Genomic DNA, 25,590 nt, shown 5'->3' on the forward strand with positions numbered 1-25,590 from the left:
TATAACACAGGTTAGTGCTCGTTTTGCAATATTTATATAAATGTCTGCATATGTCCATAAAAATAAGCGGGCATTTCAGGCCGCAAATGTCGGCATCTCCGTCAGTGCCGCCCGCCACGCTTCTCCCGATCTCTCGGCTGCAGATCGAAATGGACGCACGGTATATATATATATTACTGAATCTCTGAAGTGTAGCACAAGGTACATTGTAACCTAAATTTCTGCAGGGGGGAAAATATCCCAGCATTTGTTTCGCGTGACAGAAAGTCTTGCGTGGCTCTTTAGCCTGCTTAGGAGGCTATATGCCTGTTTACATCACCTTTCTTTCGAAAGCCTTTCTCATGGACGTGTTTAATGGTTTGTGGGATTTTGCTGCGACGGATACTGAGTCGAGTGAGCGTATAGTTCGGACACGAACATCACGGAAATTTCACGTGAAGGCGACGTCTTGCATTATGCTAAGCGGGAACTGGCAGTCAGCATCCAACACGCCCAAAACGGCTTTGCTGTCTCTTAGTGGTGATGTAATGCCCTTTCCGTGGTCTTGTTTTCACCAGTAATTCTGCTGAAGGTCGTAACAACGAGAATATAATCGGAAATTGTTGCGAGAATCTTGGCACGAACGAATTCCGATTACGCGTAGACGCAAGGACGCGGGTTCAGTCCAGGACCTTATTTCAGAATGGTAGCGAGACAGACTGTTCAAATGAAGTCGAGAACGAGAACGGAGACTCGTAGCTATAGCTAGATATTTTGGTGCCCTAGACAGAATTGTGGTTTTTCGCCCTTCCTCCCTTACTTTACCAAGCACTGATACTTCATGTGCGTCCTGCGATATTTTCTTCCTATGCCATACATGGTTTGTAATATTTACATCATACAAATTTTGAAATGAGAAAAGGAAAAAAAACTAGAGCTGAACCGATACCACTTTAAACCGATACCGATGCCGATACTCTTATCGATTCCCACCGATACCGATACTTGAAAATTGCAATAATTAAAATTTGTTCAAAATATTGATCAATATTTATGTGTAAATATTCTTCTCCAATTATATGTATCACTTTAGTAAGAAGTTTGCTTTAGAATATTCAAAAATGATAATAAAAAAATACAGGTTTTGTTTTAGCAAAATTAGTGCAAAATAAAAAGGAAGTTCGAATTTTGCATAATTTCCAGGATAATTAGACTCCATTAAAATGTGGCACGGCATTTTTGCGGACCTCGTGAAAGACCAAAATGCCGGAAAAATATGGGTTGGTATCGGTAGATGAATTCCTACCGATACTTCAGCTCAGCCATAAGAAAAACCCATTAAAATATTATAGGTTATATTTGAAGATTCGTACTTTAAATTTCTGATTTGAAAAAAAAGAACGTTTAGAGTATATTTAAGAATATTTCACTTATGTGAATGAAAATTTACTACTGAGGTTAACTCGTCGCCGTAAAATTAGGCAACACACACAAAACATTGCAGAGAAACAAGTATTTCAGAATCTAGGTGTCCCATATTTATTGCCGTTGACTGTACCTCCACCGGGTATAGAACCCGGAACTCATCGAGGCGAGTTAAATAAATACTCCGTCGTACACTACATATGTATTTCGAGAACGAGACAGCCATATATAATTTGAGACCGAGTCTACGGAATCGTGTCTTGCTATCGTCCCTAAACCACAGAATACGTGTATTGTTCTGCGTTTTGTATATATTCTCATTTCGCCGATCTCCCGGCTAGCACTACGTAAAGGTCCGCACCTTCTTTTGCCACCGTTGGACGATTATGGCCTTCTGAGGGCACACCGTTATTTGGCTTCGCAGTCGAGTAGGACGTTTATATGTGGGCACTGGTCCATCACAGCCGTGCACCGCAAACGAATGTTATTGCTCTGCGGGAAGCACCACACTCTGGTTAGCATGTGCAACATGCTCAATCGTTTCTTAGGACAATCTCACATTCTTTATACAGCGGAAACTACGTCCTTGCAGACCCGCCGGACTCTAACGACTGGCCCCTCGGGCTTTTAGTTGCCCCGTACTGAATTGCAAGTAGTCCTAAGTGCTGGAATATCCATAATTATAATTTCAATTAATATTCACTTGAGTGTAATCAGTAGGGATCGGAATGTAATGAAAATAAATATGTTATTTTAGTCTTTGAAGACTATGATAAATATAATAGAAGTCCCTTTCCCTTCAGTTAGAACCAGGAAACATTGTTTTGATTCTGCTTTTTTTCTTTTTTACCTTTTCGGGTAGTGGCCATATTGCTTTTTTTTCAGTACTTTTTCATGTTTTTATTGCATTTGCAGTACCTTGTATGTGTTTGTTGCATTTGCAGTATCTTGTATGGTTTATGTTGCATTTGCAGTATCTTGTATGGTTTATGTTGCATTTGCAGTATCTTGTATGGTTTATGTTGCATTTGCAGTATCTTGTATGGTTTATGTTGCATTTGCAGTATCTTGTATGGTTTATGTTGCATTTGCAGTACCTTGTATGGCTTTTGTTGCATTTGCAGTACCTTGTATGGTTTATGTTGCATTTGCAGTACCTTGTATGGCTTTTGTTGCATTTGCAGTACCTTGTATGGTTTTTGTTGCATTTGAAGTACCTTGTATGGTTTATGTTGCATTTGCAGTACCTTGTATGGTTTATGTTGCATTTGCAGTATCTTGTATGGTTTATGTTGCATTTGCAGTATCTTGTATGGTTTATGTTGCATTTGCAGTATCTTGTATGGTTTATGTTGCATTTGCAGTACCTTGTATGGTTTATGTTGCATTGCAGTACCTTGTATGGCTTTTGTTGCATTTGCAGTACCTTGTATGGTTTTTGTTGCATTTGCAGTACCTTGTATGTTTTTTATTGCATTTGAAGTACCTTGTATGTTTTTATTGCATTTGAAGTACCTTATGTGGTTTTTGATAAATTTTCAGTACTTTGTCATGCTTCTATTTGCTTTTTCAAAACTTTTAATAGGTTTTATTTGTAACTAGCCGATTGCCCGGCATTGCCCGGGTATTTATTTATCCTAATCTTCTATTAGACAGGAAAATAATGAATTCTAACTACAGTGTAAATTGAAGAGTTGAACGGCATTGGGAGTATCACTATTCATCTTAGCGGCCCCGAAAACTATGGATTCCACACTAATGTCGGTCATTTTCGCAACACAAACTCATATCAGCCTGAATGTTAGACAACCCGAGAAACACTATCGTTGTGCGGGATGACATAGAGTCACGGATGTCCGTTTGTGCGGAATTTAATGTCGGTCGTTTTTACATGTCACCCCTTCCCACCTCACCCATAGGGGTGCCAGGGGTGTCTTACCCCCACAGTATTTCTATCGAGATTGCAAGTGATACGTGTACCAAGTTTGGTTGAAATTGTTGGTTGAAATTGCTCCAGACATTCGAGAGTTATGCCGGAACAAACACACATATATACACACATTCATCCTATACACACATACATCGTATATATAGAGAGAGATTTCAGGACTTTGTGGGTTTTTTTATTGCATTTCCAGTACTTTGTCAGTTTAATTGTATTTTCATTACTTGGGCAGAAAAGCAATGTAAATTAAACCAAATCAGCCAGTCAGTCATCACACAGCCTCAACGTCACGATCAGCCAAAAGTAGCAGAAAAGCGACGCTAAAGAACAAATCAACCAAACATGCATATTGAGTTCGGTGTGTATTTTGCGAAACTAACATATCTTGCATGCCTATTAACTGTTTGCGTTAGGTTTTGTTGAAAACCATTTGCCCCTCCCCCATTCCCCCCTTTCTTTCTCGTGACAACGTGTGATTTAACTCAAGGCTGCTTTTCCAGAAATAAACGTGGGAATTGAGAAGGATGGCATTGCGCAGGCCTTGGTTCGAAGTTTATTTTGAATAACGGACAGGCCACTCGATCTCTTAAGAAATTTTGTAGTACCCAAGTCTCTTTTGTAGATTTACCATTTAGGCGTGTGTTGTTGTTTCTCGACTGCAGGTGTCAGTGTTGCCAGATAGAAATCAAGAAAGGATCTACTTCTTTAGTAAAAACAGAAACGACAACCTGTTTTCGTAAAAGAATCCTTCTCCAAAAGCCAAAAATGTCGGCAAATTCTAGCCACTCAATGCATATTCTGAATATTACAAGCACATCTTCCATCTACCGGAAGTATTTTTATACGATGTCTGCGACGAGAAAAAGGCAAAAATAGCTTTTCAAGGTCCTTTAACCCCTTTCTCTTTTATATTTGTTCAAAATACCCACACTGAAGGAAATTTCCCGCTACTTGGCATCGCTGAGTGCACCGCTGTTATCTTCAGCTTGTAGTGAAGGAGCGAGACATGTAGGGGTGGTACCAAGACGACACAAGTTTCCCTCTTGTCTCGATTTTCGAGACGAGAACGAGACACACGTCCTGTGAAATCACGCAAGACCGAGGCTAAGTGTCCAAGACTGCCATGTTCTAGACGAAATTTACTTCAGTAGGTATCCACCTGATGATATATACAGTAGAGCGTCGATTATCCGAAGTAATTGGGGGACATGGGTGTTCGGAAAACTGGTTTGTTCGGATAATCGAACTGTACATGTTTATTTGCCAAAAAGAAGTACTGTACAGTAAATTTATTCATAAAAACAGGCATCTCTTTAAGTATGTATTACAAAGTAACGTACAAAGGCAACTTTAGTAGGAATATATAGTATGTGGTACAGTTTATTAAACAAAAATATGTACATATTACATACGCATTTTGCATGAACAATACACACAGTACACAAAATTAACGTTTAAAAAAATCCTTTATTTTGGTCTGTCTAAGCAAGCCTACACGCTTACGAGCAGCTAAGTCACGTACTTTTTTCATTACAGATATCTGAAAGTGAGCGAGTACACAGTTCGGTTAAGCGGTCGTTCGGTTGACCGACGTTCGGATAATCGACGCTCTACTGTATTTCGTTTATTGTGAAGTGCTGTCGGCTTTATTCCCGGCCTCCAATAGCATGAGAGCGCGGGTAGATTTCAAATCCATTCTCGTCTTGAGTGGCTGTTCCCAGCGCCTGCCGTGTCGCGCCGTAAAGACAACCCGCAAGTGACCAATTACGTCGCCTGTTTTCCCCAGCGAGGCAACATCCTAGATCAGTGATTCTCAACCTTTTTCAGTCCGGGACCCACCTTGAAGGATATTACACAGCATGGGCGCCGACAGAATTACTTGTAGGGGTGTGCACTTGTACTAAGTCTACAATCACTAACATCGAGTACTTTAAGAAACACTCTTTTACGCTTGCTTAAACAAATTACACATCCTTCATTCTAGAAAAGTAAATATGTAATTTAAAATACTAATTTAGTTTAGCCCATGGGTTCCCAAACTTTTTCGTTTCACGGTGCTCTTAGTGTTTCAAGATTTTTTCCGCAGCGCCCAAGTCAGAATGTAGGCCTATCTAATACTTGCAACGCTCAGTTAGTATGGTTAGGTTGCTTGCCTTTGCAGTAAATATGTTTCCTAAAACTTGCAAATTCGTATATAAACTTGGCGAAAAACAACGTAGAAGCTCGCAAGCAGATCTCTTCAACTAGTTTCTCTAGCATGGTGTAGTCGACTTGTAATCAGGATTTTCCGGGCTCGATCCGGCGGAGGCACATTGCACAGTGAATCAGATCTCACTTTGAAGTGTAGGTCCTGTCCCGATTAGCCTACCTGAGAATAAAGGGGGCTTGTTAACAAAGTTTTACTTTGGCCATCGAGTCATCCCTACTTTTCGCGATTTTTTTCCCCCCTCGAACTCTCGAGACGAGATGGAGACTATCCATCCGAGACCGATACTGCAGTTTAGACATCAGGACAAAAACGGGACACTTTTTCACGTCCGAACTCCTGGTCCCCTACTTTTCCAAATAACATGATATCACGTAGCAAGTCGCGAATTTGCTTGTAATACTAAAGTCTTGCGAACCACTTAACAATATTATTTACCTTGATAAGCTTTGCGGCGGCACGCTAACGTCGTGACATGATGCCGGCAGGAGTAATCTCTTATATCGTGGGAAGCAGACTTCAGCTGTTTTATGTAGAGGTTACGTAAGCGGTGAGCTGTCAATCTGAGCAAGGACGCGTGGTTCATCCCGTGCTTCAATGCAATAATTATGTTAACTAACTGTCGACCTACTCAGCTGATTTCTCGGGTCGTTACCACGAAAATTGTGTGTGAATGAACAGAAATGGAGGAGAAGGGATTATCACAAAATGCTCTCGATGCGCACGCGCACACACACAGAAGATATGCTATTTGCGATTGTTGCAGTTTATGTGCAAGTAGGAATAATATATGGGAGGTTAAATAATTTTGTGGAGAAGCGGGAGTTCTACAAAACTAGAATAAGAACTTTGGTATAGCAGTTTGTTATTCGTGTATCGCCGACCACATGGCGGAGCGGCCATTGAAACGCACTAATGTATCATTTTGTTTGCCCCATTACAATTTATTCAGTTCAGAATCCATTTTCACCATCGTGATTAACACCAAGTTGCATGGTATCGAAATAGAAATAGGAAAACAATATAGCTGTGACAATTTTGAACATGTCAACAATTTGCTCCATGATTGTAATTTTCCATACCGACGTTATACAGAAGTCTCCTCCCACCCAAGAGCTTTTCCCTTCTGCGACGGCGGACGCCACAACGCACCTGTCACGTGACGCAGTGTAGAATGCTTCTCGTATACAGGGCATTGCTTTGCGCACCATTCACATCACGTTCCACCAAACACCCCGGTCCACGAATTGTCACTGCGCATACGTACAGTCGTGGAAAGAAATACTTCCCCTGTAATCCTACTGGTATTAAGTCTTTATGGGGGAAGAACGTTTTTCCATGACTGTACATTCCTGCAGAACAATATGGACACGGGTAGTAAAGAAACTTCACTTTTGTTAACAAATGTAGCTTACTGTATATGTATAGGAGTTACACTGAATGAAATAATTTAGTTTGTTCTTCAATGTAAGTAATGTACTAATGGATGCTCTGTTTTCTCTCTGCAGGTGACCTACAAGTAAATTTGCCACGCTGGATTCCCCGGAGAGAGTGCGGGTGTCGAAAGGCGCGGAGGCCGAGGAGTCAGTGACCCTGGCGTCGTAGCGGAGGGTCCCCACGGCTTGCTGACCGTCCAATCAGCTCGCACCACGATGGTGAAGACCTTCCAGGCCTATTTACCAAATTGCCACCGAACTTACTCCTGCATCCATTGTAGGGCCCACCTCGCAAATCACGACGAGCTCATATCCAAGGTGAGTACCATTTGTACTTCTTGGCCCCTGTTGGTTCGCTACCTGGTATTGCAAAAGAGTTTAACGGGTTGTCGAAACTTCAGGATGTACGAATCGTGACGTGGATTGAGAAAATTATCTTCCTATTTTGGTCCGAAACTGGGCAGTGTTGAATAAAAAGTGTAGTTGAACAAGTTCAACTTAGTTATTGGCGTGTTAGAGCACTCCAGAATGATCTGGGATTGTTGGAAAAGTCAAGGAATTTGTTTTGTCACCTGTTTTGGTGGCCGACCTCGTTGAGTAGTAGACACACAACTTTGCCTCGCTTTCGAGTGTTCAATTTCCGGTGTGAGCACGGGTGTTATTTTGTCTCTTCACCAATTTAATATACTAATGATTCATTTTCATGGTCGCGATTAGCCAGAAGTTGAAGAAAAGCGACGCAAAATTTTAAAAAAGTATGTAATATCTTGCTTCATTTTTTAGTTATTTCCGGGATGAATTTGAAGTGAATCACCCTGTAGAGAGAAGCGACAGTCGGCAAACGTCAAGCGACACCTGCCTCTTGGAAACCAACCTTCAGAAATAATGGAACTTTTCGAACCGAAGCGAAACGACAAGCTGCACGTGTCTTTTGGACTGGGCCGTTTTCTCAATGGCGTGCATCGTGTATCCTATGCCTGCTGTTCTCCCATGCGTGGTGAATGCTTTCTTATTGACTGACGGGGCTCGTGCTGCTTTCGGTGTGAAATTCTGTGCAGTTCTTGCCATGATGAGACATCTCTACCCCATCTCCTTTCCTACAGACACTTGAGTGTCTTGCCACATCGTAACCTCTTCTCTCCTGTGTTAGGTCAACATTTCGCAATACCTTTCCTAGGTTGCGCTTTGGGAATAAGGAGGATGATGATGTCTACGGATGCACTACTCTCTTCTCGTCCCTTAGGTTAGCGAAAGAGCGCAACTGAACCATCAGATTCATGGCTAGTTAGTGTTGGGATAGGGAAGACGGAGGCGTCATACCTGTCGGGGAGAATATGTATAATCACTTCATTATTGTCTACCCGTTTTAGGAATGAAGTCAGTGTAAACAAATACATGCGGCTTCTGAGAAGTCCCATTGGTTGTTGGTTGTTCGAATAACCACTCAGAGTGGTTGCTGTATTGAAGTTGTGGAACCATATATCATGAGTTGTACAGCTACGACCAATATATTCCCTGGCAAACTAACACATAGGAAAATAACTATTTCCCAGAAGGCACGCGGTTTTGTTTACATTAACTTTGTTCTTACAGTGGATGGAGTAGGCAGAGGTACTTAATTGGAAACAGCTAGACAGGGAGCTGAGCTGTGTAATGTTTATGAAACATGAGCCTTTTCCGGAAATATTTTCGGTGCGGAATATGGACAAATGACAAATCATTAGACATTTCGTAGTTGGTACGTTCTTCGATAAGGCGAGATGCTACGGATTTCGGAAAGTTTCGAGGTTTTCGCTTCTTTTGCGAAGTAATTCTAAGATTAGCAACTCGGAGGGCATTGAGCAACAAGAATGGGGGACACCGCTAGCAGCGGGTCGCGTCAATTGCGCAACCATGCCTTTACGAACCGTTACGTGGAGAGACTGCCTTGGGCTGCAACGGCGGAAGATGAGGTCAGGAAAAATCAGGTCTATTCTTCACAGAAAAAGAGGATTCGCTGACGTTTGACGTCACGATAACTGCACATCTCTCTTTCTCTCTCTCTCTCTCTCTCATACACATACGTACATCTATATATATATATATATATTTCTGTATGTCGATTAGTTTTCCATTTAGGACTCTCTCCTCACCTCTCCTGTCTTTTTCTTTTTTCTTCCCTAATCCCACATTTCCCCCATACTTCATTATTTCTCCATTTTAACTCGAATCTCTACAGATATCCGAGTCATTTCACAAATAAATAATAACTTTCGTTTCTGTACTGGCTAAAATGTATTTATTCTACTCAACATTTCGGTAAATTGTTCATACATTTTCTCTAGATCTACGAATGCAATAATGTATGATGTTACAGCAATGTCTTATTTATCGTTGTCGCTCTCTATATCCACCCCACCCCCTTGTTTTCCTTCTCGCTTTTCTTCCTCGTGAGTTTTTTTCTCTTTCGTAGGGTGACCATAATATTTTGACCCAAAAGCGGGACATCGTCCCTGCTGAAAAATCGGGTTAGGCCTAATTACAAAATTATTCTTATTAACATATTATTATTATTTATTAAAGTATGGATCACATATGAAGACCCGGGGGGAAAAACGATGAATGTCGATTTTTCGCCCATTTTGAGATCGCAGCGCCATCTGATAGTTCAGAAGCTGTACTATAAGAATGAGAACGGCCTTGGTTGGTAAACGATGAGAAGTGCCTGAAAAACGCATTATTATTTTGGCATATATTAACGTATTTATGAAAAGAAATACTTTGTTTTTCATTTCCTGGCAAATCGTCTCGAATGAACATTCATCGTTTTTCCCCCTGGCCCTTCATATGTGATAGCCGTACCCTGTGGCCGAGTGGTTATCACATCGCGCTGCGACGCTAAGGGTCCCGGTTTCGAATCCCGCTCGGGCTTGGTTGTTTGTGAATGTCCATTCATCAATTTCATCACTCATCCCCATCATCGCAAATTAGCCAAGAGGCACAAAACGCGAAGTAAAATAAACTAAATCAATCAATCACATATGTGATACATCATAAACAATATCTACATAAAATTAGATCTCCAGTTGTCAAGAGCTCCTACGCTGAAGGTGAGGAATGCCAGAAGTATTTATCAGAAGAACCAGTCTTCTTGATAACAACTTTATTCTTCACTAACCGTTCATAAAACTCCCCGAAAATCGTACCTCACATATCGAACACAAGAGGCGGGATTTGTCTTGAGTTTCTGTCAAGACACAGGTATTTATTCTTTTTTTCAAGCTAACTCCTAGACTTTCATAAAACGGGACACAGTGTTTTTTTATACAATATCCACGGGACGACCTGGACACGCTTCTGAAACGAGACTGTCCCGGTCAAAAGGGGACGTATAGTCACTAGTCTTTCGTCAATACATTTATTTCCGATCCCGCGCGCGCGATCCACCAAGACATTTGAAACCCTGGCGTGGGGCAGTTTCGCTTGTGTCGCTATGCTAATTTACGGGGAAACCTATAGTTTGCATATTTCCCGAGATTTCAGAAAGCTTAGTGGATCTATCTATCTATATATCTGCTATGTATTCCTCCTCTCCACAACTGTAACTCGTTTCAGATCTTTCCCTCTTTGGATGCAAGCTGTAGCCTTTTCAGAAGTCACCCAAATTTCAACTTCCGTACTCGTAGTGTATTCTGGAAACTCCATTGTTCTGAGGGACTGTACCCAAAGCCAGTATGATTGATTGTACTCTGTGGGGTTCCTTGTCGTGTGGACCCACATACAGTTCCCAAATGTGTTTTACAATGTTCACAATAGTGCATTAGCTTCATTATAGTGAAGACATCGTACATTTTAATTAGCAGACTCAATAATTACATAGAAACTTAGTAAGTACTCACGTTTTCCGCGAAACTGTATTTTCTACCACGTCTCTCATTTCCCAAAAATGATTAGCAAACTCTAATTATACATTAGAGTCTAAAGGTATAAAGCTTTTAGAACTAACATGATCGCAGTAATTTTAATAAATAAGTAAAATAAACTTTCTCTCCGGTACTTCCTCCCTTCACTTCCTATAAAACTCCATCTTTTTGTCATCTGTCCCTCTTCCCCTCTTTTGCTACAGGGAAGCTCGACTGTATTTAAGTAAGACCGCTCTCCTTTGCACCTGTGGACTAAAAGCGAGCAGCGTCACTGTAGCGTTGTAGGAGGGAGTGAAGGAGGCAGGAGTAGGGTTACCATAATATTTGGACCCCCAAAACGGGACATCCCAAGGAGGTCAGTTTACCAGTGGCGAAGCTCCTATGAGGCTTTTGAGGCTTAGCCTACCCAAAAAAATGTTGAAATTAAAATGTTCTTATACCCTGTAACAATCAAAGTTCGTTAAAACGAATTAAACTATGTAATCCGAACGTTTGGTTCCGCCGATCCTTCCATATATCTCGTCAGGCAGGCCAGAAAGAGAGAGCGCGTTCGGGCCGAACTCTGAGGCTTTTGACGAAAAGCCTCGCGTTTAAAAGGCAGCTACAGCGTGAGCTCTGTGTACTGGTAGGGGAGGGTAAGGGGAGGGGACCGCCGATTCGCTGGGTAAAAGCGGCTAGCCTCAGGACCAAACCTGTTGTGCTTCTTCTCGTGCAAAGTGCGTCCGTCGTTCACGCGCTGCATTGTTGAATGTTAATTTACTTCAAGTGCATCCGCGCGTGTGTTTGTGTGTGTGTCACATAGTGTAGTGTATTTATGTTATAAAAATATAATACTGTGAAATTGTGTTGGAAACTCTAAGATGATTTGCAGTAAAATAAATGTAAGTGGACAAGACTTCGTGGCTCTCAGATCCTTAACCTACGAAATATTGGACACACTGACTGTGCAACTGGAAATACGTTTTGGAGATCTTGAAAAGATAAAATTTGTTGAATTGGTAGACCAAAATAGCTTTGGGGAATATAAACTACATTTTCCTGTGATGAAATTAATTAACCTTCTGTCCACATATCCATTTTTCAACAAAGAACGATTAAAAAATGATTTAAAGAATATCTGTGCTGATGAAGAAAAGCATTTACCTCCTGCAGACCTTCTAAAATTCATAGTTAGCAATGATCTTCAAACAATCTACAAAGAAGTAACACAACTTATCAAGTTGGTCTTGACATTCCCAGCTTCCTCCGAAAGAAGTATGAGCACCCTCAAGAGAGTAAAAAAAAATATCTCCGTAATTCAATGAAAAATGAAAGATAAAGTTCTCTCAGTCTCAGTACAATAGCCATTGAAAAAAAACTGGTTAAAGAACTTTCTATTGGTCAAGGCTTCAAGCAAAGAGGAATTGATACTTTTGCGACCAACAAGAATCGACGCATGAACCTGCTGTATAAAAAAAATATAAGCAGATTTTTCAGCCTACCCAGTATTTACGCCTTAGCTTCGCCACTGCAGTTTACCCCCCCCCCCCCCGTCGTGAAAAACCGGTTATACCTAATTAGGCTTACTTGTTTAAAATTATTGTTAATATTAACTTATCCTAGTTGTTATATTACTTGTTAAAGTACGGATCACATACATGATACATCATAAACAATATATGAAATACGATATCCCAGTGTCAAGAGGTATTAGTAACTATAATCTTGGTAGGACTTATAGTGTTTCTGGTTCCGATAGTGTTTCTGGTGCCTTCTGATCACCCTTTGATGCTAGTTCTACGCTGAAGTTTACAATTGCCAGAAGCATTTATCAGAAGGAAAAAAAAACAGTCTTCTTGAAACCAAATTTATTCTTCACCAAGTGTTCATAAAACTCCCCACATATCTGGCAAACAATGCAAGATTTGTCTTTTGAATTTGTGTCAATCTGCAGGATAGGAATTTAAATTCTAGTTGCAGGTCCGTATTGAAACCACATATACGCTTCTTGGCCATATTTGTTGCTCTACAAATAACTGAACACACACAAGACAACTGTCTGCTCGAACATTCTCTAGTTTAAAATTTCCATCAACATTTTTTTTTCTCTGAAATTTAGAATAGGTTTTCAAGCTAACTCCTAGACTTTTAAAAAACGGCACAAATATTGTTTTTTAATAATATCGACGGGACGACCGGGACACGCCTCTGAAACGAGACTGTCGCGTTCGTGCAATGAGAAACCTCTCGTGATGTGATTCTTGAGTAACAGTGCAATGTGGGCGCTTTACCTTTTCAGCCGCAAGCAGTTCCTGCTCGGTGATGTTTCTAGCATTCACCCCTCTCCCTCTCGCGTGAACACAATAGTAGAAATGAAATGATCAAATCAAGAAAATCATGACCGAACTTGGCGACGGACTTCCTGGAAAACCCAGCGGTTCCGTGTTCGATTCCCGTGAAGCATGGACATTGTACTCGCGGCGCCTTCTCGGCGGGGTCCACGTTGTCGTCCGTCACGTATCAGAGTGATGGGAAGCCCATCTTTTGTTTGAAGCATAGAGACGGAACTTCCTTATGTCGAACGCACCACATCAAACGTACGTGTGGCGCATGACTTGAACGTATCTTTCATCAGGTGAGCGCCGTCTCACTGGGCGTATTGCCAGTATTTACAAGATAAATGGATTGCACTAAACAGGCACGGTACCCAGACGAGACCAGACCCGCCAAGAGGAGGAAAATTGTTGCTAAACCAAAAATGCTTCACTGTGAGACTTATTCAGACATATCAAGCAGGTATCTGTCTACCAGATTACCTAGAGATAGGTTACATATTTCGTTCATGGCATGCGCAAAGTTAATGTATTGGTGGTAACTGTCAGCCTGTTCAGCGTGGTTGCATACATTAAGGTTATTTTTTCCTATCCCCTTCTCTCTCATAGAGAGAGGTTGGCACAATATTTACATCTCTATCTCTCTCAACGATAAATTTCCACTTTCAGGGTTCTTAACGTCGAAACAAAATGTCAAACAGAAAAGTTACAGAAGTGTGTGTCGTGACACACTCCTCGTATTTCGAGACTATGCCGAGAACAAGACTTGTCCTTAGAGACAGACACGACATGATGCGAGACGATACGCACTCGGTTACCGAAAAAGAGCCATAGCCTTTGCCAAGCGTCTTTTCCCTTTGGTGACACGTGGTCACCCATTGTCACTGTTTTCTCGCTGACGAGACCGGAGCCCGCTTTTCTTCTTTTAAAGTGACTCACAAATTGACCTCACGATCCAGGGTCAACACCGAATATTTGGAGACTCTGCCAGGCAACCGAACTCGAGACCTCTCGCACCAATGGCGAGAGCGTCAGCCATTTGGCTCCTCGTGAGCTCTTATTAAATGATATCTCAGCGAATGTTGGTGACAATGGTTCATGAAAAGTGTGGAATGTTAATTGGAATTTACCTAGCTTTGACTATATTGACTGTTTCGAAAGAGTTCCTCTCATCTCTTCTTCACGTCAACAAATTGCTTTTTGTAGGTGGAGGGGTGCGAACCATTGACGGACCTGACATTTGCTCCAAATCCGGTGAGCTATCCAAAATATGCCTCGTTTGCCCTTCCCTGGAAAAAATACTGCGGACGTCCATGTGTAAAACCACTAAACAATGGATATAGTGCAGTCAGCATTACAGGTCTATGAATAATAAATAAACATTAAGTGCTTGGGCCCAATAATTTATGTTCTAAAACCGCCCCTGTTGCGATCGCGTGCATAATGTTCCCACGACAGATGCGACCTTGTGATTGTATGAGTTATCGAGTCACAAGTTTGGTGGCGGTCCCATCAATAGTTTGGAGTTTCTGCGTGGAGCGGCAATGGGGGGGGGGGGGGTAACGAATTGCCCTAGGTTCACCCCGCCGCCGTTTGAGGTCGTTAGCGTAGCTGTGTGTTTCGGGCGCCCTCAACTCAACCGTCGGCGCCGAGGAATGTGTATTTTTGTGCTGTCGGAAAGGCGGTGGCAATAAAGGGTATAGGACCGGATGTTATTCGTCGAAGTCAAGAAACTTGTTCGAGAGAAGAATGGGGGGCGCTCTGTTTATCGGCCTTGAGTAGTCCCATGGCGCTAGAAATTTAGGTGTGCGCTTTCGATTCTGCGGCGAATCGCGTGACGCAAATCTGCAAGTGCCTTGTGTACTCGAATTTCGTCAAAGTTTGCGCGGCATACAGGGTGTATCTAAAGTAGAATGTCGGGATTCTCTGCAAAGGCCACCTTCTGACAACCACATGTCAAATCCGCGTGGAGCCCAGTAAATCCCCTCCCTCAAACCTTTCCCACCAATAGCGTCCGTCCAGGAACTGACCGCACTTGTCAAGTCCACGTGGAGTAATTCAGTTTCTTTAGAGATTTATTAGCGTGAGGTTGCGGTTGCGTTATCTCTGCTAGGTTGTGTTATTGTGTTGTGCTATTTTATTTTTTTATATATACAATATGCAGACCTTGAGAGCATAACGTTACAGTGAATGAATAGATGTGTAAACACTGCAGGTAAAAGTGACTACAACGCTCTTTCAGAAAAACAGGTGCGGACTCGAAATCAGATACGCGTCCTGGTGACCCTCTCGAGCTGTGTCAAAGATACCGAACTGGCGTTCCATTGAATACTTAAGCTATAAGTGCTTCTGGTAGTAGCAGAACTAACCAACTCTCTAGCTTCTTAAACCCGAAGGTTTATGGCTGCAGCAACACAAGCCTTACATCTATCCCTATCCTGATCAATCCAAGCTTTGTCATCCTTACCGATTTCCTGTAGGTCCGTCCCAACGTTATCCATCCATCTTCGTCTTGGCCTTCCTACAGGTCTCTTACCATCAGGTTTCCCAACAAGAATCTTCTCCTATTCGTACTACACGGCCTGCCCACCTAAGTCTTTTTGATTTAATTAGTTGAACAATATCTGGACATGAATGCAAGTTGTGCAGTAGCAGCATGCTTCAAATAATTTGTCATAGATTGTCGAGAATGTTCCCAGCTGTTAATTTATTTTTAGGTATAAATTCTTACCACACCAGTAATTCAACTGACGGACATCAACCACAACAAAAGAAAACCCAGAATCCAATTAAAGCAGTGAAGTAATATTCGTGACATTTTCGGAAGATCGTGAAAAAAGCGAGCGAATGCGTATCAAAAGAGGGGACGAAGAGGCGTGCGAATGTCACGTGCCACGCGCCCACCCACTCCACCGTGCCATGAGCGGAGCAAGCGGGTCTATAATTAGCTGGAGTTTGTTACCATACTCAACTTCTGAAATGTCACAAGGGGAGGAACCTCCGTATACAGCAGGGTTGCCAGGGCTACAGGAATATTACGAATTTTAGTGTTTTTTCTTGTTTTTGGCTGCAAAACTGCCTCTCACTTCTTTATTCTGGTTAGTGTTGCCCACGGGACGAGACGGGACAGGCTTTTAAAAATTCGAGACGAGACGAGATTGATCATGTGTCCCGAGACAAACGAATATTTTCGAGACGAGACAGCATTTCACAGCATTTCCACGAGACGAGACAGGCCAAAGTCTCGTCTCGTCTCGTGGGCAACACTAATTTTGGTGCGGGGCAGCTGCTAACACCTCGCGAAAATCGGTTTCTCGAACATGCTGATAGCACCAAACCTAACCCTCCTAACAAACCAGTGTAAAATAGCCGAAGTGCTGACGCACCCAAAATTCAAATGAAATCAATCAATCTAGAGACAGAGTATTAAAGACCACTATGTCGGATGGTGTTTCCGGTTAGGTGAAGTAACCCGAACACATTTTCCCATCCTAAGTGTATTTTCGGCCGGCCCCCGTGGCGGAGTGGTTAGCACATCGCGCTACGACGCCAGGAGTCCCGGATTCGAATCCCGGCCTGGGCATGGGTGTTTGTGAGTGTTCATTCATTAATCATCATATCATCACTCATCCCCATCTTCGTAATTTGCCAACATTGGCACAAAAGGGAAGAAATATAAATTAAACCAATCAATCAACCAAGTGTGTTTTCAACGTCCGCCACTGCAAAAGCGGCGTAAAATAAGAAAAGTATGAGCTACGAGACTGTGACGAGCGACAGTGTTTTACTGAGTCAATATTTTGAGAAAAATGCCTTCCACATATCAGGGCAGGGGAAAGCCATTTAGGGAAGAGCTGCCTGCCTAGCAACAAACAGCCTCTGCCGGCTATTGCTTCCAGCTGATAAATTATCTGAATGGCGACGATAAAAGGCAATAAGTTGTCAAGGCGCCGAAGACAAAAGAGTCGAGCAGCTGCAGCCTCCTCACCTCCACTTAGGGATGAAACAACACACTTAATTCTCTCCTCTCTGGGAACCTCAGCGTTGCCAACCCTGCTTTATTTCCTGGAACAGTCTTCCTAAAAAGCAGTAAATTTCACCGAGACTTTATGCTCTCCTGATTGGGAGGTCGTTATGTAGGGATATCGGGTTCGAAGGCCGTCCAGCCCCTAATTAAAGCAGACATGCATGGACCACGGGCCCAAGCATTGGAGCAGCCAGGACCTCTGACTGTCTCAATATTTGGCCAAATTATACCGTGTGTAGCTAATGCATTTTTGACAGATCCAATTTTTGGTAGATCTTGGCTCTTGCTTGTCTTCATGTTGTGCAAGGGAATATAATTGAACGCAAAACCCGCCCTGTTGTGTTGTATACCCGATTTGTAGGAACCATATATATTTTTTTAAATCGCGAGAATAAAACGAAGAACGTTATTTGTTGTCCGAATTTGCTTATAAGTGGATAAAATGACATGTCTTGAAATAGAGACAATTTACAATTTTAAGTTATTATTTTTGTATTTCCCGCAAATGTAACCACATTTTACTCATTCTGTGTGAACGACACCCCAAAAATCACCCCGCTCTCTCTCCCCCTCTCGCCCCCCATATACACTGTGTGTGTGTGTGTGTGTGTGTGTGTGTGTGTGTGTGTGTGTGTGTGTGTTTATTCGCGTTTCATTTATTTACGTCTTTAAGAAATGTCGTGTCATATTATTATTAGTTTTCTGTTAGGAAGGGATATGAAGTGACAAATTCTCCGTCGCAGATACAGAACAATGAATCGTTGGAGCCTAAGTTATTTCGATCAAGATTAGATAGGGAGGAAAAGAGTCGGTCACCCGGGGCGTTGTAGGTATTTTTTCCCCAAAAATACTTAAAATTAGTGTTGCCCACGAGACGAGACTCTGGCCTGTCTCGTCTCGTCTCGTCTCGTGGAGTCTCGTGGAAATGCTGTCCCGTCTCGAAAATATTCGTTTGTCTTATGACACATGGTCAATCTCGTCTCGTCTCGAATTTTTAAAAGCCTGTCCCGTCTCGTCCCGTGGGCAACACTACTTAAAATAGTTTCACACACCATCTAATGTACAGACAACGCACACTGGGCGCGAAATACTGGGGATCTCCCCTCACCACAAATTCCCGGGGCGGGGTGGAGTTTTTGTTGTAACAACAAAAGATATGCAATTACTTTTGACATCAAATATGCTTTACTAAGGATAATACTCACACACATAGTAATATTGTTGTGAGTGTTGCATGCTTTCTCTCTCTCAAGAGATCATTAACATATCTACATCATGAACAATGTATACACAATATAAGTAAAACAAAAATGCAAGACTAATATAGCTATGGACTCTAAATGATTTGCATTAACATAACGAAAAAAGTAAATAAAAACATACATAATAAAAGCACTTCAACTATTTCGTAATTTATTGACATATTTAACCAGTTACTAAAGGGATTAGTTTGCTATCTGATGTACTTATAAAAGTAACAAATTATTCCTTTATATGTATTTAATAATAATGGTATTGCATTTTGAATTATTTAGTAATTCATTTTTACATTTAATGACATGTACTTCATAATAATTTGTGTGTGTGTGTGAGAGAGAGATAGTTCGTAGATTAAGATCTCCTCTCCCCCACCAGTCTTCAATAATTTCGCACCCTGAGCGCACATATGCGTGGTCCTGTAGTTTACGTCACTGTCATGGAGGGAGGGGTTTGTGCGAGAGAGGAGGCATCACGTATTGACCGTCACGGTCATGTAGAAACGTGGTGTCTGCCAGATCTGTCTATTCCGTGCTCTCTACCCCGTCTCCCGAAGTGGGGCAGAGTTACGGCCTCCGTGATCTCCTCGCGTCGATGCCGTTCCCAAGAGAAGTTTGCCTCTGGTGGATATCCGCGAATCGAGACCACGGGAGGAAGCCGAGTGGAACCGCCCCCGGGCACGAGAGACAACTGCACGTCCTCCGGCAGCTTCTTTTTTTTTATTTATTTATTCCCGAGGGTCGGGACCGAAGTTTAAGGTTCAGCTGGAGCTTGCGCACGTCACAGCAGATGCACTCAAATTCGTAATTAGCTTTGTGGTATTAGGCTGATGACCTTGCCTATTCTGTTGCTAATTATACTATATTCTGTCCCAGGAATCTGTGGAGAACGGCTGGTAGCTCTATTGCGTTGCCCCGCTCTATGCCACACCACTCCCTCTCACGCTTCATTGGTCGAATCCTCTTGCGCAGAGGACTTGTTTTCGTTCGCTTGCTCCAGATTTTCCCAGGACAGAGTATAGGGGTGGTATCGAGACGAAGCGCAGCTTGGCAGTGTCTTGGTCTCTGCATGTAAATGCCTGTCTCGTTCTCGTCTCTGTCTCCCAAGGACAGAGCTCGTCTCCTTGATTGAATTAATTGAAATTATAATTATGGGTGCGTCAGCCCCTTACCATAGCTAACCTCAACATGTGTCTCTGAAAACTAAAATCTCTTTACTCAGATTAAAATCGGAGATTGTAAAGGGTTTGATTTGGTGTTTTAAGTCCACTTTATGCACAGTAAGGCTAATCGGGACTGGACCTACAGATTAAAGTGGAATCCGAACCACTATGTGCCTCTACCGGGTATCGAACCCAGAACCCCTTGATTACAAGGCGATGACGCTACCACTGCACCATCGGGGAGGCCCTGGTTGTAAAGGGGAATATATATATATATATATAATAGGAGGACAAAACACAGGGCAACACACATCCTTACAAAGGTTTATTCTGGCCGTAGATCCAGACGCCAGAGCCTCGTTGGCCTTCAAGACTGCGGTTACCATGCTACGCGGAAGCGAGGTCGATATTTGGTTGTCTTCACATCCAAAATCTCGTTTCAGGTTTTGAAATATGTATTATTAACATATGCAACGTGTCAAAGTGTGTAGAATTCATTAAGGCGATTTGACGCCACTCTTCGACGACATGATCTCTCGATAAACTTTTTTTTTTATCGTGAATGTATACACCCCGACGCAACACAGATTCGCAATTGCCACTAATGCAATGCCTTTTCAATTACTATAAACAAAATGTGACCTGTTTCAGGTAGATACCTGCTGAGGAAGTCACACTGTAAAGCAAAATTTTTCAACTTTTCTCTAAAGTCTCTAAAGAAACTGAACTTCTCACTTCTCAAAAGACCAATTCTCGGTCGTGTCGACCTTTAGAAGCCCGGCTTTCTTTTTAATCGGATATATATATATATATATATATATATATATATATATATATATATATATATATATATATATATATATATATATATATATATATATAATCATCATCATCATCAGATATGTTAGAACCAAAACGTGGGCAAAAGTAAGAAAGTCTGAACACTGACGGATCTCAGACCGAGAGAAAAAGAGAGAGAGAGAGAGGGCAGGCAGAGGCAGGCATTTCTGGTATTTCATATTTCGTACAATAGTAATAGATAATAGACAGCGTTGATCCTAATGAACCTATCCCTATACCTCTTTTTCCCGCACAGTCCGCTGGAGGCATTGTGAAAGTAATGTTGCTTTAGCTATTCTGTTTCCCCAGCTCCGTCGATACGCAGTCCGGTTATTGATGAAAAGGCCAGTCTGCCGTCCTTGGAGCCAGTGTGGAATGGAAAAAAATAGTAGTCAAACAGGAATCAATTATTGGTTTGGCATTGTTTAATGACTAAAGTAGGCATCTTTTACTCATTGTACATCCTTCAACTTGTGAAAATTTAAAAAGAACAGAACGACAAGAGGCAACCATTAAAATAAACTGGAATAATAATAATAATGATATAAACACACCTGTGCCTCAAGAAGCAATCCAGGCTGTTGATATTGTTCTCCGTAGTAATAGCATTCAGATTTGTTCAGGTTTGAAGGCCTTTCTCTACTGAACCTAGCGATCAGATCGTTGATTTAGGTGATGGTGTGGTGTCTACCAAAGTGCTGGAACCAATTCCTCAATGTCTTCGAATCGCAAGATGTTTTGGGGTGGATGTGTTTGAAACTAATGCTGAATTATTGAAGTTTTAGAACCTTGTTCTATGAGCTGTGTAGCTATGACCAGTATCTTCATGGACAAAACAACATCGGAACTAACACGTAGGAAAGCAAGCCGACCTCTGATGCGTGGCGGAGTGGTTAGCACGGCGCGCTACGACGGCTAGGATCCCGGATTTGCATCCCTGCCTGCCATGGTTGTTCTTTGAGAGCGGCCCTTCATCAATTTTTTCATATCACCAGTCTTCATCTTCGCCAAAAGTGGCAAAAAGATCGAATTAAATAAACCAAGTCAGAAATCAAAACGTAGGAAAGGAAGTCTCGGGCTTTTGTTTACAGTAACTTCGTTCTTGCTGTGGATGTACAGGGTCCGGCAGAGGAGTTAGATGGTTTTGAAATGTGAATAACACACTTAATTTTCAAAGGTAGAGAAATATATTACTACAGAAATACAGGTTATTGTATGCCATTTGTATTTACCACGACAGTTCGTGTAAAAAAAAATGATGCCTTCAATTTACTTCTATACACATTCTAAAGCCTTTTTCCTTTCCTTTTAAATGACCTACGTAAGATCTTGAGTCAGCCCTTTGTTCGTTTGAACAATTGAAAGAAATTCAAATCATCAATAGGCGATCCGGTGAGAAGTTGGTAGCCTGCTTAACTGTTTGTCAGTCCAGTAAGCATGGGACCCTGTAATGTGCAACATCGAGCGTTTGTTGTGGAGGGATTCTTCAAGACTGGAGAATCTATATTGAAAACTCAGCGTCTTTTTCAACGTCATTTTCATGTGGCACGCCATGGACGTGTACCAAGCTGCAACACTATCCTCGCGTGGTTGCAGAACTTCAGATTGACAGCATCAGCTATGAATAGGTCACCACCTGGCCGTGTTCGAACCCATGGAATGCCACATGAAAATGACGTTGAAAAAGATGCTGCGCTGCGTTTTCAATACAGATTCTCCAGTCTTGAAGAATCCCTCCACAACAAACGCTCGATGTTGCACATTACAGGGTCCCATGCTTACTGGACTGACAAACAGTTAAGCAGGCTACCAACTTCTCACCGGATCGCCTATTGATGATTTGAATTTCTTTCAATTGTTCAAACGAACAAAGGGCTGACTCAAGATCTTACGTAGGTCATTTAAAAGGAAAGGAAAAAGGCTTTAGAATGTGTTTAGAAGTAAATTGAAGGCATCATTTTTTTTGCACGAACTGTCGTGGTAAATAAAAATGGCATACAATAACCTGTATTTCTGTAGTAATATATTTCTCTACCTTTGAAAATTAAGTGTGTTATTCACATTTCAAAACCATCTAACTCCTCTGCCGGACCCTGTACAACAGATACATGTGTACAAAAAACTGTTTTCCGGTGCCACGAATCTATCCCCAAAGACAATACAGGGTGTCTACCAGTCAAGAATGTAAAAAAAATCAAGAAATCAACAGGTTGGTCAAGAATGTCAAGAAATTATCCTTGTGGTCAAGAATTTTTGATATTTTTTTAGGTATAGTAGTTTACATTATTATTATATACCTGTACTGAGATTTGATAAATTTGAATATTTGGAAATCTGAAATTGCATTGATTTGTGGTTAAGAATTGTTTCCTTTTCCTTGAGAATTACATTCTTGTATGCGTGAAGTTTTGTAAAAATATTAAATAAAGTAATGTCGCCATTCCCCGTCCAGGATGAAGTCTGGAGCATCAATTTTTACATGTACGTATTACGTATTAATAATTAATAATTAAACCAAGTCTAAATCTCTTATTAAAGTACAGCTTCAGTTTTCATCTTAACCGGCCTTGTGGTAGGGGTTTTTCATTGAATATATATCTATATTCTTAATTTCCAAATACACACGTCAAAAAAGTTTGGAAACACCCACAGTACCAGGTATTAGAGAAAGAAAACTAGGTATAGGCATCATGAAAAATGAATAGTGTATTTGTGGAAACCTTTGACCACAGTACAGTGAAACGACATGACAATCCCAGTCAAGTGACAGACGAAAGAACAAGGTATGCCATTATGGCGAAAATGGAACAAAAAGAGACAGCACATGACCTGATTTCTGCAAAGCACATGGTCCATCTCAGTAGCGAGTAACGCCTCCTCGTACACGTCTCGGGTCATTCACACGTTGCATACCATTGATGAGGCTGTCAATGAACTCTTGGTCCATCCTATCCCACTCGTCTTCTGCCGCTCGTCGGAGGTCGTTCAGTGTTGAGGGAGGTGGTACACGCTTCCGGACAGCCCTTTTCAGTTTGTCCACACATGTTCGATGGGGTTCATGTCTGGGGAAGATGGGGGCCAGACCATTCAAGTGATACCTGCATTGTCAATGAACGCTCCTACAATCCGCGCCCTGTGACAACGAGCATGCTAATCCTGCAACACGAAAGCATCTCCCACAGCAGCACGAAAAGGCGCAACAAAACGTTCCGAAATACAGTCTCGATATGTGACAACATTCATAGACCCTTGGACAGCAAACAGTGGCGTGCGACGTCCCATCATGATACCACCCCAAAACATGACTAAGCCACCTCCCTGTTGATGCCGCTCCACCACATACCGAGCTCGAGCAATGCTACCTGACACTCGCCACACATGTATTCGACCATTATCAGGTCGGAAATACAGGCGGCATTCATCAGTAAAGAAAACACTGGACCGTCGCTGAATGTCCCAGTCGTGGTGTTGTTGAGCCCACCGATATCGCACACTACGGCGTGTCATGGTTAAAGGGGGCGCCCTCCAGGGACGTTGTGCATGCAACCGTGCATTATGGAGCCGATCGCGAATGGTGTGTGGGGGTCACCTGTAGCTCCGAACATGTCATTTCTGAGGTCTGCAGCAGTGCGTTTGGGGTTTCTCTGGGCAAGAATTCAGACGTAGCGGTCCTGTTCTATGGTGGACGAACGGGAACGACCACTGCGAGGACGTTCGACGACGCCTCCAGTCTCCACATACAGTTTCCATGTTTTGGACACTGCAGATACACTCACACCCACTCGTTGGGCAACTTCACGATAAGAATAACCTTCCTCCACTAAGGTGACAATTCGAACACGATTGTATTCTGATATTGTTACTGGAGGCATTTTTCTACCCAGACAGGTGCGTTTCACTCACTGCAACACACGGAAACACAATGAGTCTTACCGTGCTGCTCTGCTGGTAACGTCTCGACTGACATCTACCATGAGTCACATGCCAGGCATCGTTCCGTATTTCACTGTTTCACTGGTCAACTGGGGTGTTTCCAAACTTTTTGTGATGTGTGTATATCTAAGTATGGGGCGAGTAAATAAATATTAAGAAAAAGGGAAAAAAAGTTAAAAAGTCATGAATTTTGGATTTGTTATTCACTTGGATGTTCTAGAACAAAGTCTGAACAGATGTAATATTTGAGAATTTGGAATATCGTAGCCATTTTTCGAAAGGACAATTTTCTAATGTGACTTTGCTGGGTCGGACCAAAGGTAGGCAGCGCCGAAATTTATTACTACATCCTTGTATTACACTCGAAGGTACTTACCAGCCTTGCATCAATGATATTGCCCTGTTTTTTCTTATCCCACCGCGCATGGTTGAACCAGCGAAAGTGGTCATTCTGCCGGTGAAGCCAAGCGTGAAACAGACAGACGAAAACAAATAAAAAAAGACAAGGATGGGTGGTTTATGAAACGTGTTTACGAGATGAAAGAAAAAGTTGGCGTTTTCTCTGTGCTGCTTCGTTTGGGCGTTACCTACATCTCTCAGAAGCGAACGCGGATGCTGGAGTAGCATTCAAGGCGAGCGGGCGTGTTGTTGACGGGCCTAGTCACCAGCTTTATCGCTACGGACCAAAGATCTTGTAAGTTAACAACGTATTTACGTAAATGTGTCCGCACTTCAGGGCACCATGTTTTCTTGCCCCTGATTCCGTCAGTCCACCATATTCATCGGGATGCCGGTGGAGGCTCATTGCACAGTGGTTCGGATCCCACTTTAGACTGTAGGTCCAGTCCCGATTAGCCTTTTTGTGCATAAAGTGGACTTAAAACAACAAATGAAACAAATTATCGGGATATGGGCGAGGTGAATCCATCGATGAAAAATTGGAATGGATTTGAATTTGTGATGGATCCATCGATAAAATATTGAATGGATTTTAGACGGAACTAACTCATTGAGGAAATATTGGATAGATTTTGTGGTGTACGAACCTATTGATGAAATTACTACTAGGTCAAATACAATTGTAGCGAGTGTAGAAATATGTTGCATAAATGGACGACGCTTGTTTCTATTGAAAGCGTGCCATCACAACTGGTGCGTACCGCGCC

The 25,590-nt window shown here is 42.1% G+C and overlaps 1 protein-coding gene across 3 annotated transcripts in view; it reads left to right on the forward strand.

Moving 5' to 3' along the window:
* Window positions 1-25,590, forward strand: part of Ypel (Yippee-like) — a 244,162-nt gene that overhangs the window by 155,402 nt on the left and 63,170 nt on the right. For all 3 annotated transcript variants that reach the window (XM_083124194.1, XM_083124196.1, XM_083124195.1), the window contains one exon: window positions 7,064-7,309. In XM_083124194.1, the coding sequence (XP_082980320.1) occupies window positions 7,208-7,309 (102 nt within the window). In that variant the 5' untranslated portion in view covers window positions 7,064-7,207. The remainder of the gene's footprint in view (window positions 1-7,063; window positions 7,310-25,590) is intronic.

The sequence above is a fragment of the Lepisma saccharinum genome, chromosome 6, assembly GCF_977018435.1.
Source record: "Lepisma saccharinum chromosome 6, izLepSacc3.1, whole genome shotgun sequence".
NCBI classification, from domain to species: Eukaryota; Metazoa; Arthropoda; class Insecta; order Zygentoma; family Lepismatidae; genus Lepisma; species Lepisma saccharinum.